Genomic DNA, 16,707 nt, shown 5'->3' on the forward strand with positions numbered 1-16,707 from the left:
TGTTTTGCAAAGAATCTAAACATTGGTTTACTAGAACAGAACCCTGAAAATGGCAGCTTCAACCTTGAAGTTAGTAGCTGTTTCTGTTGCAAGTAGCTTTAACAATGAAACTGAAGCTGTTCCTCTACCCTATGCCTTACAGAAAACCATCTACTGTAAAGAACAGCAACCACAGCTCAGCTCAGCTCCCTCAAGGTGTGAACGTCAACATTTAACAGGACTATTTTAAGGCTGAAGATACTAAGAAATGAAATCTTCAAAGTGAACATTTTGGTCATGTCCAGGCACCTTTAAAACAACTAAATCTGGATTCAATCAAACCCAACAGGCCAAATCCATCCTTAGTGGAGGAGTCAAAAGAGGATTAGACCTATATATGGATAATGAAAATAATTGGGAATATAATTTGGAAGGGATCATCATGCTTCAGGGCATAAGCCTGGATTACCTGACAGGGGTTAGGAAGTAATTTTCCCTATAGGCAGGTTTTCTGATAAGGGGCTTCTTGTACCTATCTCTGAAGCATCTGGATCTGGTCACTGCCATAGACAAGATCTTGAATTAGCTGAACAACAATTTTTTTAACCAAGCCACAAGATAAGAAGTACTTTTGAAACTATTTTGCACATATATTCCATAGTGACAGGCAATAAACAAAAAATTATGGAAGCCCATGACCTGCCTGTGACTTTTACTAAAAATAACCGGAGGAGGGGAACTAAAGCCCAAGCCCCTTGGGTGGGAGGGAGGAAACTGACAGCCCGAGCCTTGCCGCCAGGTGGGCTTTAGCTCCTACCACGTGGGCTGACAGCTCTACCTCTAGTCTTAGATAATAGAATCATAGAATATCAGGATTGGAAGGGACCTCACTTATCTACACTTATCTAGTGCAACCTACTGCTCAAAGCAGGACCAACACCAACTAAATCATCCCAGCCAGGGCTTTGTCAAGCCTGACCTTGAAAATCCCTAAGGATGGAGATTCCACCACCTCCATAGGTAACCCATTTCAGTGCTTCACCACCCTCCTAATGAAATAGTTTTTCCTAATATCCAACCTAGACCTTCCCCACTGCAACTTGAGACCACTGCTCCTTGTTCTGTCATCTGCCACCACTGAGAACAGCCTAACTCCAACTTCTTTTGAACTCCCCTTCAGGTAGTTGAAGGCTGCTATCAAATCCCATCTCGCTCTTCTCTTCTGCAAACTAAATAAGCCTCTCCTCATAAGTCATGTGCTCCAGCCCCCTAATCATTTTTGTTGCCCTCCGCTGGACTCTCTCCAATTTTTCCACAGCCTTCTTGTAGTGTGGGGCCCAAAACTGGACACAGTACTCCAGATGTGGCCTCACAAGTGCTGAATAGAGGGGAATAATCACATCCCTCGATCTGCTGGCAATGTTCCTACTAATACAGCCCGATATGCCATTAGCCTTCTTGGCAACAAGGGAACACTGTTGACTCATATGCAGCTTCTCATCCACAGTAATCCCCAGGTCCTTTTCTGCAGAACTGCCGCTTAGCCAGTTGGTCCCCAGCCTGTAGCAGTGCACGGGATTCTTCCGTCCTAAGTGCATGACTCTGCACTTGTCCTTGTTGAACCTCATCAGATTTCTTATGGCCCAATTCTCAAATTTGTCTAGGTCACTCTGTACCCTATCCTTACCCTCTAGCATATCTACCTCTCCCCCCATCTTAGTGTCATCCATGAACTTGCTGAGGGTGCAATCCATTCCATCATCCAGATCATTAATAAAGATGCTGAACAAAACCGGCCCCAGGACCGACCCTTGGGGCACTCCGCTTGATACCGATTGCCAACTAGACATCGAGCCGTTGATTACTACCCATTGAGCCCTATGATCTAGCTAGCATTTTAATCCACTTTATAATCCATTAATCCAATCCATACTTCTTTAAGTTGCTGGCAAGAATGCTGTGGGAGACCATATCAAAAATTTTGCTAAAGTCAAAGTATATCACATCCACCATTTTCCCCATGTCCACAGAGCAAGTTGTCTCATCATAGAAGGAAATCAGGTTGGTCAGGTATGCCTTGCCCTTGGTGAATCCATGTTGACTGTTCCTGATCACCTTCCTCTCGTCCAAGTGCTTCAAAATGGATTCCTTGAGGACCTGCTCCATGGTTTTTCTAGGGACAGAAGTGAAGCTGACCAGTCTGTAGTCCCCCAGATTCTCCTTATTCCCTTTTGAAAGTTTTCAAAGATAATGGCCAATGGCTCTGTAATCACATCAGCCATCAGTTCCCGCTGCAGCCGCAGCAGCTGACAGCTCCAATCCCTGCTGCAGCAGCAGGGGCTAAAGCCGAAGAAGTCACGGATGTTCCTTAAAGTCAAAGAATAGGTGCATTACCACCCTTTGATGTGATGATGATGATGATGATAAGAGCTGGCTATGTCTCTCTCCATCACTGTATCTGGAGAAACACAGCAGATTCATTCCCCAACTAAGTTCCTGTACTAGTATTGTTATATACGGTTTCCAAACAAAGAAAACCTCTTTGCCAAAAGAAACATATGTTCTGACGTTATTTCTATAGATTGTCAGTTTACCTGATTTATGTGTGAAGCCATAATTATTTACAACTCATATGACTAACAAGATAATATATTTCAGTGGGTCTTTCTTCTCCCATTATTGCTGTGACAATTATCCCCTATAAGGCCTGGTCTACACTAGGCGTTTATGTCGAAGTTAGCGCCGTTAAATCGAATTAACCCTGCACCCGTCCACACTGCGATGCTATTTAGTTCGACATAGAGGTCTCTTTAATTCGACTTCTGTACTCCTCCCCGACGAGGGGAGTAGCGCTAAATTCGACATGGCCATGTCGAATTAGGCTAGGTGTGGATGGAAATCGACGCTAATAGCTCCGGGAGCTATCCCACAGTGCACCACTCTGTTGACGCTCTGGACAGCAGTGCGAGCTCGGATGCTCTGACCAGCCACACAGGAAAAGCCCCGGGAAAATTTGAATTTGAATTCCTTTTCCTGTCTGGCCAGTTTGAATCTCATTTCCTGTCTGGACATCGTGGCGAGCACAGCAGCACTGGCAACGATGCAGAGCTCTCCAGCAGTGATGGCCGTGCAGTCTGGGAATAGAAAGAGAGCCCCAGCATGGACTGATCGTGAAGTCTTGGATCTCATCGCTGTGTGGGGCGATGAGTCCGTGCTTTCCGAGCTGCGATCCAAAAGAAGGAATGCAAAGATCTACGAGAAGATCTCTAAAGACATGGCAGAGAGAGGATACAGCCGGGATGCAACGCAGTGCCGCGTGAAAATCAAGGAGCTGAGACAAGGCTACCAGAAGACCAAAGAGGCAAACGGACGCTCCGGATCCCATCCCCAGACATCCCGTTTCTACGAGGCACTGCATTCCATCCTCGGTGCTGCCGCCACCACTACCCCACCAGTGACCGTGGACTCTGAGGATGGGATACTGTCCACGGCCGGTTCCTCAGACATGTTAGGGGACGGGGAAGATGAGGAAGGAGATGAGGAGGGCGAGGCAGTTGGCAGCTCTCACAACGCTGATTTCCCCGACAGCCAGGATCTCTTCATCACCCTTACAGAGATCCCCTACGAAGCGTCCCCAGCCATTACCCCGGACACAGAATCTGGTGAAGGATCAGCCAGTAAGTGTTGTAAACATCTAAACATTTATTTTTAACAAAACAGGAATATTAACAATTAAAAGAATGGGTTGTTCATGATTAGTGTGCCCTAGGCGCTTAACGGTTTAGTAAGGGGCAGTGCAAGTTTTGAAAAGAAATCTAGCAATGTCCGGTTTTCAGTGATTGTCCTGCACAAGCCGCTCTACTGTGTATTCCCTGCTACTGCAGCTACAGTAAAATGCGGTCTATATGTGCGGGGATAGAGCAGTAATCCTCCTGGGACATCTCGATGAAGCTCTCCTGGAGGTAACTTGAAAGCCGTTGCATGAGGTTCTTGGGGAGAGCGGCCTTATTGGGTCCTCCGAAGTACGACACGTTGCCGCGCCACGAGATTATCAGGTACTCGGGGATCATTGCTCTGCACAGCAGGGCGGCATACGGCCCTGGTCTTTGGAGGCTTTCCCGGAGCATTCTCTCTTTGTCGCTCTCGGAGATCCTCATCAGGGTGATGTCGGCCATGGTGACCTGCTTTTAATTAGGTAGGGGAATGTTAGTGTTGGGACTGCTTTCCCGTTCCTTTACAGAACTGTCACCGCTGGTTTGCAGCCACGCGGTGGAGGCGGGAGAGGGGCAGCCGAAAGGGATCATTCCCGGGGACAGCCGCGAGGGGGTGGGACAGGGGCAGAGTTCCCGCTTGCCGGATTGCTGGCAGCAGGGACTGACATTGATTTAAATGTGAAATGAGGCCAGTGGTAATATAAAAGTTTTAAACTGCCACAAGTGTACGGCTTACCATGTCTGCCTGCAACAGAAATTCCGTTGTGCTGCCTCGCTTCTCAAATGTGCTGTTCAAGACCCCAGGCACAGAATGCGAAGGCCGAGAATTCGACCTTGTGCTGAGTGCGCATGTGAAAGGTGCTGTGCATGGTCTTGTTCACAGAGAAAGACTATGTTCTTTGTTCACAACTACATTTATCTTTCAGAGGAATTCACTCCCTTTTTCCCATTTCCACAGCCCCGTCTGCGACTGTCTCACAACCTAGCCTGGAATCACACTCCCAGAGGCTAGCGCGGATTAGGCGTAGGAAGAAGAGGACACGGGAGGACATGTTCTCTGAGCTTATGGCCTCTTCCCAAGCCCAGGCAGCACAGCAGACCCAGTGGCGGGAGAACTTGACCCGAATGCACCAAGCCAACATGGATCGGGAGGAGAGGTGGCGGCAGGAAGACCAGCAGGCGACTCAAACGCTGCTTGGACTACTGAGGGAGCAAACGGACACGCTCCGGCGCCTTGTGGATGTTCTGCAGGAACGGAGGCAGGAGGACAGAGCCCCGCTGCAGTCCATCTCTAACCGCCCTCCCCCGCCACCAAGTCCCATACCCACCTCACCCAAAGTGCAAAGAAGGAGAGGCGGCAGAGTCCCTGCTAACTCTCACTCCACCCCTGCAGAGAGCTCTAGTAGCAGAAGGCTCTCATTTCCCAAAATTTGAAAAGTTCTTTCCTTCCCGCCTGACACAAGCCCACGTCCAAGTTTCACCTCCCAATGCCATGTGTAGTTGATAATAAAAAATTCGTTTCTGTTAACTACTGTTTCAATCATGTTCTTTTGGAGGAGGAGGGGAAAGGGGGTTGGAAATTGGACAGGACAGTCTCCTTTGGCAGGGTACATAGTCGGGGGCAGGCACAGCAGCAGGGCACATACACAGTGCAGTGATGCAGTGACTAGTTGCCCCGGTTAGTCTGGGAGGTTGTTTTGATGTAATGTTGGGGGGGGTGGGTTGCTCTGTGACTTTGTGGCGGGGGAGGGCAGTTACAGATCTTAAGCGCCGGTCCTTAGACAGGATCACAGAGCCACACAGCATGGGATCTGTAACCGTCCTCCCCCTGCCACAAAGTCAAATAGACCTCCCATACACACAGTCCCGATCAGGAGGGGTGACAGGCTCCGTTGAAACAAGCATCCCACCGCAGCGGAGCCTGTCAATCCTTGAGTTTAGAAGCTGCATTCGCATCACAACACTAGACCCGCCCCGCACCACAGTCTGCGTCCCAGTTTTAAAAAATTCCCGCTAAAACAGTATTAAAGAAAACGGTGTGCTTTAACAAAGTAGAACTATTTTTATTTCGACACGTGTGTTGGAGGGGGGGTGAAGGGGGTATGTAACTGGATAGGATAGTCAACATTACCTGGGTAAAGAAACGGGGGCAGGTTTAGCTTCTCAGTACACAAACTATAAAATCACAGGTTACCCTGCTCACTCAGGAACTTTGCTTTCAAAGCCTCCCGGATGCACAGCGCTTCCCGCTGGTCTCTTCTAATCGCCCGGCTGTCTGGCTGTGAGTAATCACCAGCCAGGCTATTTTCCTCAACCTCCCACCCCGCCATAAAGGTCTCCCCCTTGCTCTCACAGAGATTGTGGAGCACACAGCAAGCTGCTATAACAATGGGGATATTGGTTTCGCTGAGATCACAGCGAGTCAGTAAGCTTCTCCATCTCCCCTTGAGACGGCCAAAAGCACACTCCACCACCATTCTGCACTTGCTCAGCCGGTAGTTGAAGAGTTCTTTTTCAGTGTCCAGGGCGCCAGTATAGGGCTTCATGAGCCAGGGCATTAGCGGGTAGGCTGGGTCCCCGAGGATGACTATAGGCATCTCCACATCCCCAACAGTTATTTTGTGGTCCGGGAAGTAAATACCTTGTTGCAGCCGTCTAAACAGACCAGAGTTCCTGAAAACACGAGCGTCATGAACCTTGCCCGGCCATCCCACGTAGATGTTGGTAAAACGTCCCCTGTGGTCCACCAGTGCTTGCAGCACCATGGAAAAGTATCCCTTTCGGTTAATGTACTGGGTGGCCTGGTGGTCCGGTGCCAGGATAGGGATGTGAGTTCCATCTATGGCCCCACCGCAGTTTGGGAATCCCATCGCTGCGAAGCCATCTATGATCGCCTCCACGTTTCCCAGGGTCACTACCTTTGGCAGCAGTACATCAACGATTGCCTTCGCTACTTGCATCACAACAACCCCCACGGTAGATTTGCCCACCCCAAACTGGTTCGCGACTGACCGGTAGCTGTCTGGCGTTGCAAGCTTCCACAGGGCTATGGCCACTCGCTTCTGTACACTCAGTGCAGCTCGCAACCGGGTGTCACTGCGCTTCAGGGCAGGGGACAGCAACTCACAAAGTTCCAGGAAAGTTCCCTTCCGCATGCGAAAGTTTCGCAGCCACTGGGATTCATCCCAGACCTGCAGCACTATGCGGTCCCACCACTCAGTGCTTGTCTCCCGTGCCCAGAATCGCCGTTCCACGGCATCAACATGACCCATTGCCACTGTGATGTCCTCGGCGCTGGGTCGCCTGCTTTCTGACAGGTCTGTGCTACTCTCAGACTTCAGGACATCACCGCGGTGCCGTAGCCTCCTTGCCTGACTTTTCTGCATCTGCCTCAGGGAAACCTTTATGATAAGCTGCGAGACGTTGAGAGCGGCCACAACTGCAGCGATGGTCGCAGCGGGCTCCATGCTCGGAGTACAGTGGCGTCCGCGCTGTCAATGACTGGAAAAGCGCGCAAACTGTTTTCCCGCCGGCGCTTTCAGGGAGGGAGGGCGGGAGTGATGGACGGATGACGACAGTTTCCCAAAAGCACCCTCGACTCATTTTGTTACCCAGAAGGCATTGCCGGCTACACCCAGAATTCCAATGGGCAGAGGGGACTGCGGGAACTGTGGGATAGCTGACCACAGTGCACCGCTTCGAATGTCGACGCTATCACCGTTAGTGTGGACGCACAAAGTCGAATTACTGTCCTTAGTGTGGACACACACGTTCGACTTTGCAATATCGATTACAAAAATTCGATGCAAGTAAAATCGAACTACTCTCGTAGTGTAGACAAGGCCTAAGTTTCCCAGGTTTTTAAATGCTTAGGTAATCATTATATATATATTAAAGGGATGGTTTCCCAGATTACTTGGAATTCTATGGACATAGAGGCACTCAGAATTATTAAATACAGTCTAACACATAGAATTCCTAAATAGGGTTACTTATCAGTCAAGAACCAGTGTTCTGAGCTTTAGAATTGAACATACTCTTTATTAATATCCTAAAGATTCTAAAGAATAGTTAAGATATAAATGAATCAAATATATAGAGAGTAAAGGACTAAAAGGGTCAATATTAACTAACAGGTGCTACAAATAAATAGCTATAAATAAATTTAGGCTGGAAATTAGGTTTCTAGACATCAGAGGGTGAAATTCTAGAGCAGCCTCCCAGTAGAATCAGTGGGAGCAAAGAACTTAACTGGTTTTAAGATAGAGCTTGGTACATTTATGAACAGGATTATATGAATGTGGGGAGTGGGGGGTTGCCTGTTGTAGGAGGGAACTGGATTTGATAACCCAAGAGGTCCCTTCCAGTCCTATGTTTATAATCACTTAACAGAGTTTGTTTCTATTAGAGCTGGTCGACTATTGATTGATTTGTTAAAGGCGGCTACAGTGGGAAAAGTTTAAGAAAATACTCAGTCAAACACAGATTTAGAAACATAATAGTACAATTGGTTTAAAAAGTACATTTCTGTTCCTGTGATGTTATTAAAGATTGCCTCAGTGCTGGCACTTACTGCTTCAGCTGTCACCTACTGAGAAGGGCTGCCACTCCTTCTGCTTACATCACGTTTTGAAAACAGGGGCAGGGTGATACCTAGTACAAAGGCCAGGCAATCTTCAGGTGGTGGGAGGAGAAAGGGGAAATGAGAATGGAAGTGCACACATTGCTGGCAATTACCTTCATCCTCAATAGAGTTAGTATTGCCTGTGGACACCATGCAAATTACACTGCTTCAATTATAATCATTCATCCCTAACACACATACTAGAACTGAATTGCATAAAGCTGTTCAAACAGTTCTTTTCTGAGATGAGAATAGGCCAAAAAGCTGCTGCTGCTTCTTCTTTTTTAACCAAGTTGGATGCGGATCTACAACAGGGCTTAGAGGCTGGGGTTTTCAAAGAGCTAAGGGCTTGTCTAGACACAGAAGTCACACCAGTATAAGATCTGTCAGTACATTGCTACCAAAAAAATATTTTGGAGTGCATTCACGCTGTTCTGCATCTGTGTTTGTGCCCGCACAGAAGCATGTTTATGTCACTAAAAGCAAGGTGCACTGTGGGTTTGTATCCCAGTGTCCTCTAAAACACTTGAACATTCACTGTATTATAGCAATTTTTTCAGTGAATTGTTGGATACCCACAATGCCTTCTGGAATACCTGCTGGTGTGATAGGAAATTGTGGATGCATGGATGCAACTGCCCAAAATTCCCTCTGACCTATCCATGGTTCACCTCTGTCGTGCCTTTTCTGAACTGCACACTTCAAACATATTGGAGGGGAAAAGGAATGCTTCACTCCTGTCAACCAGGATGGAACATATAATCCTGCCCTACTGAACAGGACACAGCAGGCAGGTAAACTCGACAGAAGACATAAAGGCAGAGGGGTGCGCCCCTGTTCCTTGAGCAATTGCATACAATCAAGAAGTGAGTAGCTATCTCAACTGGGAAATTTGCAACCCTATTCTGATTACCCACTAACTGGTAGCAATTTGGCATTGGGGAGTTAGGCACTTTTAGACTCCTTTGACAATCCAAGCCTTTATAAATAGAATGCTTGCTGCCACTCTAACCATGAAGATGGGAGTTGATTGATATCTTTGTGCATGTTCAGTGAATTGGGTACTAGGGCCACAGATTTTTTTAAATAAAACCTGTATTTGAGAAGATCTTTTTTTCTATTTATCACCAAAATCAACTTGAAATATTAAGAGTTGATTTTATAATTCTAAGTAAAGTTGTGTGAAAATTTTGAGAATTCGTTGTTATTTAACAATTCACAAGAGTTTCCAGTATACTTCCAGCTCTTAATTGTTTTTTTGCAAAGATGTTTAATATTTGTTTGGTAAAATTGTACTGTATCTTTAAGGAGCACCCTTTAGCCATACACTTAACACTTGTACAGTGCTCCCTACTGTGTTCTGGGCTGACAACACTGGTCTACACTTTTTGAGAAGTCGTCTGCTTCAGAGATAAAATGTGCTATTTATTATGTATTTTGATGTGCTGAGTTCAAATATGACAATTAAAACAACTAATTGGCTACTGTTTCTAAGATATTTAAGTTTTTACATTTTATGTCTATGTATATTGTGTAGATAGTAGAGTTTTAATCATAAATTGTAAACCTAGGTCTTTTCATGTGTTTATGGTTGCTTTACATGATAATATTTCACCTGTCCTGTTTATGTAACACTTTAAAAATCAGCAAAAGAGATATATAAATAAAATTCATTATGAAACAAAAGGCAAAAAACTATTCTGTACATAGTTTAGTCCTATTCAGTGTCTACTCGACGCTTCTTGGCTTGTCTCTTGTATTCATTAAATGGAGCAAATCTTGTCACTGTCCAGCAATAGTCTGCAAGCATTGATGGGCTCCATTTGCCCTGATAGCGTTTCTCCATTGTTGCAATGTCCTGGTGAAATCGCTCGCCGTCCTCGTCGCTCACTGCTCCGCAGTTAGGTGGAAAAAAATCTAGATGAGAGTGCAAAAAAATGTATCTTTAGTGACATGTTGCAACCAAGGCTTTTGTATGCCTTGAGGAGGTTTTCCACCAATAACCTGTAGTTGTCTGCCTTGTTGTTTCCGAGAAAATTTATCGCCACTAACTGGAAGGCTTTCCATGCCGTCTTTTCCTTGCCACGCAGTGCATGGTCAAATGCATCATCTCGAAGAAGTTCACGAATCTGAGGACCAACAAAGACACCTTCCTTTATCTTAGCTTCACTTAACCTTGGAAATTTTCCATGGAGGTACTTGAAAGCTGCTTGTGTTTTGTCAATGGCCTTGATAAAGTTCTTCATCAGACCCAGCTTGATGTGTAAGAGTGGTAACAAAATCTTCCTTGATTCAACAAGTGGTGGATGCTGAACACTTTTCCTTCCAGGCTCCAATGACTGTCGGAGTGGTCAGTCTTTCTTGATGTAGTGGGAATCTCTTGCACGACTATCCCATTCGCAGAGAAAACAGCAGTACTTTGTGTATCCAGTCTGCAGACCAAGCAAGAGAGCAACAACCTTCAAATCGCCACAAAGCTGCCACTGATGTTGGTCATAGTTTATGCACCTCAAAAGTTGTTTCATGTTGTCATAGGTTTCCTTCATATGGACTGCATGACCAACTGGAATTGATGGCAAAACATTGCCATTATGCAGTAAAACAGCTTTAAGACTCATCTTCGATGAATCAATGAACAGTCTCCACTCATCTGGATCGTGAACGATGTTGAGGGCTGCCATCACACCATCAATGTTGTTGCAGGCTACAAGATCACCTTCCATGAAGAAGAATGGGACAAGATCCTTTTGACGGTCACGGAACATGGAAACCCTAACATCACCTGCCAGGAGATTCCACTGCTGTAGTCTGGAGCCCAACAGCTCTGACTTACTCTTGGGTAGTTCCAAATCCCTGACAAGGTCATTCAGTTCACCTTGTGTTATGAGGTGTGGTTCAGAGGAGGAGGATGGGAAAAAATATAGGTCCTGTGACATTGATGGTTCAGGACCAGAAGTTTCATCCTCTTCCTCTTCCTCGTCTGACTCAAGTGAAAATTATTCTGATGCATCAGGAACCGGCAGTCCTTCTCCGTGGGGTACTGGGCGTATAGCTGATGGAATGTTTGGATAATGCACAATCCACTTTTTCTTCTTTGACACACCTTTCCCAACTGGAGGCACCATGCAGAAGTAACAATTGCTGGTATGATCTGTTGGCTCTCTCCAAATCATTGGCACTGCAAAGGGCATAGATTTCCTTTTCCTGTTCAACCACTGGCCAAAATTAGTTGCACAAGTGTTGCAGCATATGTGTGGGGCCCAACTCTTGTCCTGATCTCCAATTTTGCAGCCAAAATAAAGGTGATAGGCTTTCTTAACCATAGTGGTTATACTGCACTTTTGTGATGCAAAAGTCACTTCACCACAAACATAGCAGAAGTTATCTGCACTATTCACACAAGTACGAGGCATCTCTGCTCACTTTGACTAAACAGAAATGTGTCCCTTTGCAAAGTCAAACACTGACAAATAAGAGAGCACGACACTGTATGATTTCTAGAGCTGATATAGGGCAATTTGTTCAGCAGAGTGATGTAAGCTGCGTTATGATTGCATCATCCAGGACTTCTAGGAATAACATGATGCAATTCATATCATGTATGATGCAATACCAACTTCAGATTGCATCATTCATTGTTTTGCCTAAAAAGCAAGTACTGTCCAAACCCAGTCATAGATTTATTCATAGATCCAGTCAAAGATGTATTTTAGTCATTTCTGGTTTAAATTGAGATCCCTTCCCTTTATAACTCACTTATCCTCCGCCATTCCCAAGTCAAGGGTCGTATATACTGACCCAATAGCATATCTTGAAAACTAGAGCCAATCAACAATTTTAAGCATCATTTTTGTTCTCAGTGACCCAGAATTAGTAAAGTTTGACTACATTTATTTCAGAAGCATTTTGGCTGTAGAGCAGTGCAATCTAACTCTACCTGTTAATATGTTTAAGGAACTTAGTTTTATTTTCAGCTAATACAAAAAAAAAAATCTAATATACAGAACAAACTTCCACCCTGGTGTCATTCCTCTGGAGTGAGAAGTCACTAGTGAATTGAATTGGTTAACATTTTTTTACCAAAAAAAAATTCCCAATAGAAAATGTAGTTTCATCAAAATTGAAATTTTCTATAGAAAATATAAATTTTGACCTTTTTTTTGCTTTGTTTTCCTGGTCTGAAAATAGAAGTCGTTCATTTCAAATCATCATTTGCAAACTCAAAGAAATTCTGGGAAAAAGTCAATTTTTACCAATTGGAAAAATCAAAACAACAAAATTATTATTTCAAAACATCTTCTCCATATGCAATTAAACATTTTAATTTGAAATGTCAAGTCAAAATGAATTTTTTCATTTTGTTTTGACAAATTATTTGATTTTTGGAAAATAAACAATTTCAGCCTAGTGGTTTTGTGGATTATTTTGGGTGGATACTTTTGCCTCTGCCTATCCCTTTGTCCCACTGGACAAAGGGCGTGGGATAAGTAAGAAAGTGTGTAAAACTGGTGGAAAACCCAATTTTTCATATTTTTGTACAGTTTTCAAAGTGGAAGTAGTTGAAAACTATAAGAAATGTTTACAAGTAAGTAAATAAAGTTGAAGAAATAAAAAGGGGGAAAATTTAAACCCAAAAATGGAAAACTGAATTGAAAGCATATGATAAATTTAAATAAAATGAAAAGTTTTGTTACAAAATGTCATTTTGAAACAACATGAAAGGAACCCTATTGTTTCAATTTAAAATGAAAATTCACACTAAAAACTTGACATTATTTCAGGCCAAAAATTTCAAATGGTGAGTTTCCCTGTTAAGTTTACTGTTAGAAAATGTTTGGTTTTATGATCAGCTCTGTCAGTGTCCAATGAGGAAAATTTTTTATTTACTATATAGAACTGGTGTAGCTTCTTCTTTCTGAGGATCTCAATGTGCTTTATGAATGTCATTTGATTTAGCCTGTCACAGCAAACCTAGGAATTCAGTATTATTGTCTGTGTAACGGGAGACTTGGAGGGCCAAGTAGCCCAGAGGTTGGAGTGGCTTACTTCTAGTCCCCTGCTTGAGATGCCTCAGTCTTTAAGGCAGGGAGTAAAGTAGGGGGATCAGGGCTACCACTCCACTAGGTTCCAGCCCAGGGCCCTGTGTGAGTCCATCCCTGAGTAGCTGACCTCCCAGCAGGGAATCTACATCCACTGCCCTGCGTTAATTCCTACCCTTGCCCTTTCAGTTTGGGATGTGGCCCACACAACCAAAAAACCTTATGGCGTTATAGGTGAAACCACGTTATATCAAACCTGCTTTGATCTGCCGGAGTGTGCAGCCCCCGGAGCACTGCTTTATCGCGTTATATCAGAATTCATGTTATATCGGGTCTCGTTATATTGGGGTAGAGGTGTACCTGGTTTTATTTTCAACTAATACAAAAATATTCTAACATACAGAGTCAAATTCCTCTGTGGTGTAATTCTCTTGGCGTGACCAATAATGAATTTGGCCCATAAGTTTTAGCAGGTTTGTGTAGCTGAATTTTAACAAAGTGTACTTACTTATGCATGAATAATATCTTACCTAATGTCTAATATATCAACGATTACTTTGCTGTGTTTACCCTAATAGTCAAATGAAAAATGTATATAAATGTAAGCTGTCTCATTGTTTTGAAAAGGTTAATTTTGACTACTGTATGGTCTAATGAGAATGGTTTTTTTTTTCTTCACTATATTGCACTGACTAATCGGAGGATGAATGTCATTTAGGCTGAACAGTGAGTATGTGGCAAAGACTGTTCAGAAACTGAAGCCCATGCAGAATACATGTCTGCTTTATAAATGTTGCATTGGACAGAGAGTACGTAACACCAGAGCTCTGTACTCTGCACTGGCTGCCAACAAGTATCTGGATGGAAACCAAGGTGTTTCTTTAATCTTTACAGCCATAAATATTTTGTGACAGATTATCTTCAGCATGAGGTGCTGCCACCATTGGAGATGATCAAACAAAACTAGGATTTTTTTTTATTGGAAATTTAGGGGAAAGATTTTTTTCCCTAAAACTTCACGCAAAGTATGTAGTTTTTTCACTGAAAACTAAAACTAAAAATGAAAATGTTTCAGTTTTTGGCAATGATTTTTAGTAAAAAACTTTTGGTTTCCAGTAAAAAAAAATATTGTCTTTCAGAAGTCTAGTAGTGACTTTTGTTGATGTATCACTCTTACACTGTTCAATAAAAGAATGTCCCAACACTGCAGCCACCTAGACTGCAACTGGGCAAAAATTTTCAACCAAAACTTTTGTTGGCAAACAATTCAGATTGGGTGACACTAAAATTTTACAGGATTTCACATAAACTTCACCAGCTTGTTTAACTTGGGGGGGAAATCTGAAAAAAATCTAAATGTTTTGTTTCAAGATTTTCAAAAATAATTTTTTTGATTTTTTGATCCAAACAACTTTTTGTTTCAAAATTTCTTTTATTTATTTTTTATTTATTTTTCAAATTTAAAAAATACTCTAAATTGGGGAGGGATAGCTCAGTGGTTTGAGCATTGGCCTGCTAAACCCAGGGTTGTGAGTTCAATCCTTGAGGGGGCCACTTGGGGATCTGGGGCAAAATCAGTACTTGGTCCTGCTAGTGAAGGCAGGGGACTGGACTCAATGACCTTTCAATGTCCCTTCCAGTTCTAGGAGATGGGATATCTCCATTAATTATGAAACGAAATGTTTTGTTTGGGGCCAAGCAAAAACATTTCATATGACCCCAAATGGTTTTTTTTTTCAAGTTTTTTCCAAGTTTTCTGAACATTTAGAAAAATTGGTTTTCAGATTGACCCATTTTTTTTCTTCAATTTTTCAGAATTGCCAGCAAACTGAAAAATTCATTATTTGTCCAGCTCTCTCCTGGACACATCATACATTTGGTATTATAGAAAGATATCTTCAATAAATCACTCAATCAGTGCCTGTTGCTTGGTACTAAGAAAATCTAGATAAATTCTGACCTGAGCCCAGAATTCTGTGCCCAAATGTATGTTGATTTTCACTTTCATCTCTTAGATTCTTTTGCTCTATCTCCCTTATTGTGATGTGCTGCAGTGTTCATAGCGATCCTCTGCCTGCTGTTGCTATGAGCATCAGGGTTCTTGGGTTTCAAGTGTACGTAATAGCAGAGAAGACAGCAAGGACAAAACTCTACCGTGTTACAACTGAGCACATACTTGGAAGTCTCTGAGGTTGCAGAAGTGAAAATGAGTGGAGATTTGGGGTGGGATTTTCATAATCACTGGGCTTTGGTCCTACTCTGCTCCTATTCAAGTAAAGAGGAGATTTACTATTGACTTAGTGGGAGGAGAGTTAGGTCAAAACTGAGAGGACATTTGAAAATCTCATTCTAAATTCAGGTTTCAGAGTGGTAGCCATGTGAGTCTGAATCAGCAAAAACAACAAGGAATCCTTGTGGCACCTTAGAGACTAACACATTTATTTGGGCATAAGCTTTCATGGCCTAAACCCCATTTCATCAGATGCATGGAGTGAAAAATAGAGTAATCAGAATATATATTATAGCACATGAAAAGATGGGAGTTGCCTTACCAAGTGTGGGGTCATTCTAAATTCAGAGTCTGAGTTACTTTGATGTAAGTTAGAGTAACGCCACTGAAATCCCTAGTTGCTCTGGATTTACACAGCTGTAGTTCAGATCATAATCTGGCCCTAAAAGTCCAATTGAAATAATTATTATTAGAGATGGATCTGAGCAAAGGAATTTTGATCTAAATTTGGATCTGTTTCTGCTTTCCCCAAAGTTCAGCAGGGCCAGATCCAGTGTTCTGGTTCAAATACTTATATTGAAAAGTAAATATTTCTGGACAAATGTATTGCTTATGTAACTTTAGTGAAGACATAGCAGAAACAGCTTTGCGCCTTTTATTTATAAAGTGTGAATGCATGACACAAAAATGACTTGCAACAGGTCAAACCACATTGCCATGGAATGTCCTTCTCAGCCAGAAGAGAAAAAGCACAATGCCTAAAATTTTCAAACATGGGTCCCCAAGTTAGACACACAAATTCACATAAATAAAAACAGAGTAGTTTACAAAGGTGCTGTGAGCACACACAATTCCTGTTGCCTTTAATGGCAGCTAAGGGTACTCAATTACTCAAGAAACTGAGCAACTTTCATTTAGGTACCTGAAAGTGGGTTTAGGTGCCTAACTTTTGACACAATTTTGATAAATGTAACCTGTGTTTCTGATACAGCTTGTATTTTGCTTGCCAGAGATTTGTATTTCTCAGGTTTGCATCTCTATCTTCTGCTCAAGTGAGCAGCCAAGACTGCAAAACCAGACGCTACCTCTGTTTAGCTTAACCGTGAAAAAATTCTTGTTTAC

General features: G+C 43.3%; 1 protein-coding gene across 2 annotated transcripts; it reads left to right on the plus strand.

The window, feature by feature from the left end:
• The first annotated feature begins 2,683 nt into the window (after nucleotides 1–2,683).
• Nucleotides 2,684–5,220, plus strand: LOC135976448 (uncharacterized). Of its 2 annotated transcripts, XM_065571947.1 has the most exons (3): nucleotides 2,684–2,865; nucleotides 2,943–3,656; nucleotides 4,651–5,220. In XM_065571947.1, the coding sequence occupies exons 2-3, from the start codon at nucleotides 3,080–3,082 to the stop codon at nucleotides 5,124–5,126; spliced, it is 1,053 nt and encodes a 350-aa protein (XP_065428019.1). In that variant the 5' UTR covers nucleotides 2,684–2,865; nucleotides 2,943–3,079; the 3' UTR covers nucleotides 5,127–5,220. The 2 variants fall into 2 exon arrangements, with proteins under 2 accessions (XP_065428019.1, XP_065428010.1); XM_065571938.1 differs by having other exon boundaries at nucleotides 2,684–3,656.
• The last annotated feature ends 11,487 nt before the right edge of the window (nucleotides 5,221–16,707 follow it).

This window comes from Chrysemys picta, chromosome 1 (genome assembly GCF_011386835.1).
Source record: "Chrysemys picta bellii isolate R12L10 chromosome 1, ASM1138683v2, whole genome shotgun sequence".
Taxonomy (NCBI): Eukaryota; Metazoa; Chordata; order Testudines; family Emydidae; genus Chrysemys; species Chrysemys picta.

What these genes read in the sequence shown, in the direction of transcription:
- LOC135976448 (XM_065571938.1), top strand. Translation starts at nt 3,080, where the DNA reads ATGCAGAGCTCTCCAGCAGTGATGGCCGTGCAGTCTGGGAATAGAAAG. An exon ending in ATCTGGTGAAGGATCAGCCA is followed by an intron (nt 3,657 to 4,650) that starts GTAAGTGTTGTA and finishes CCATTTCCACAG; the next exon opens with CCCCGTCTGCGACTGTCTCA.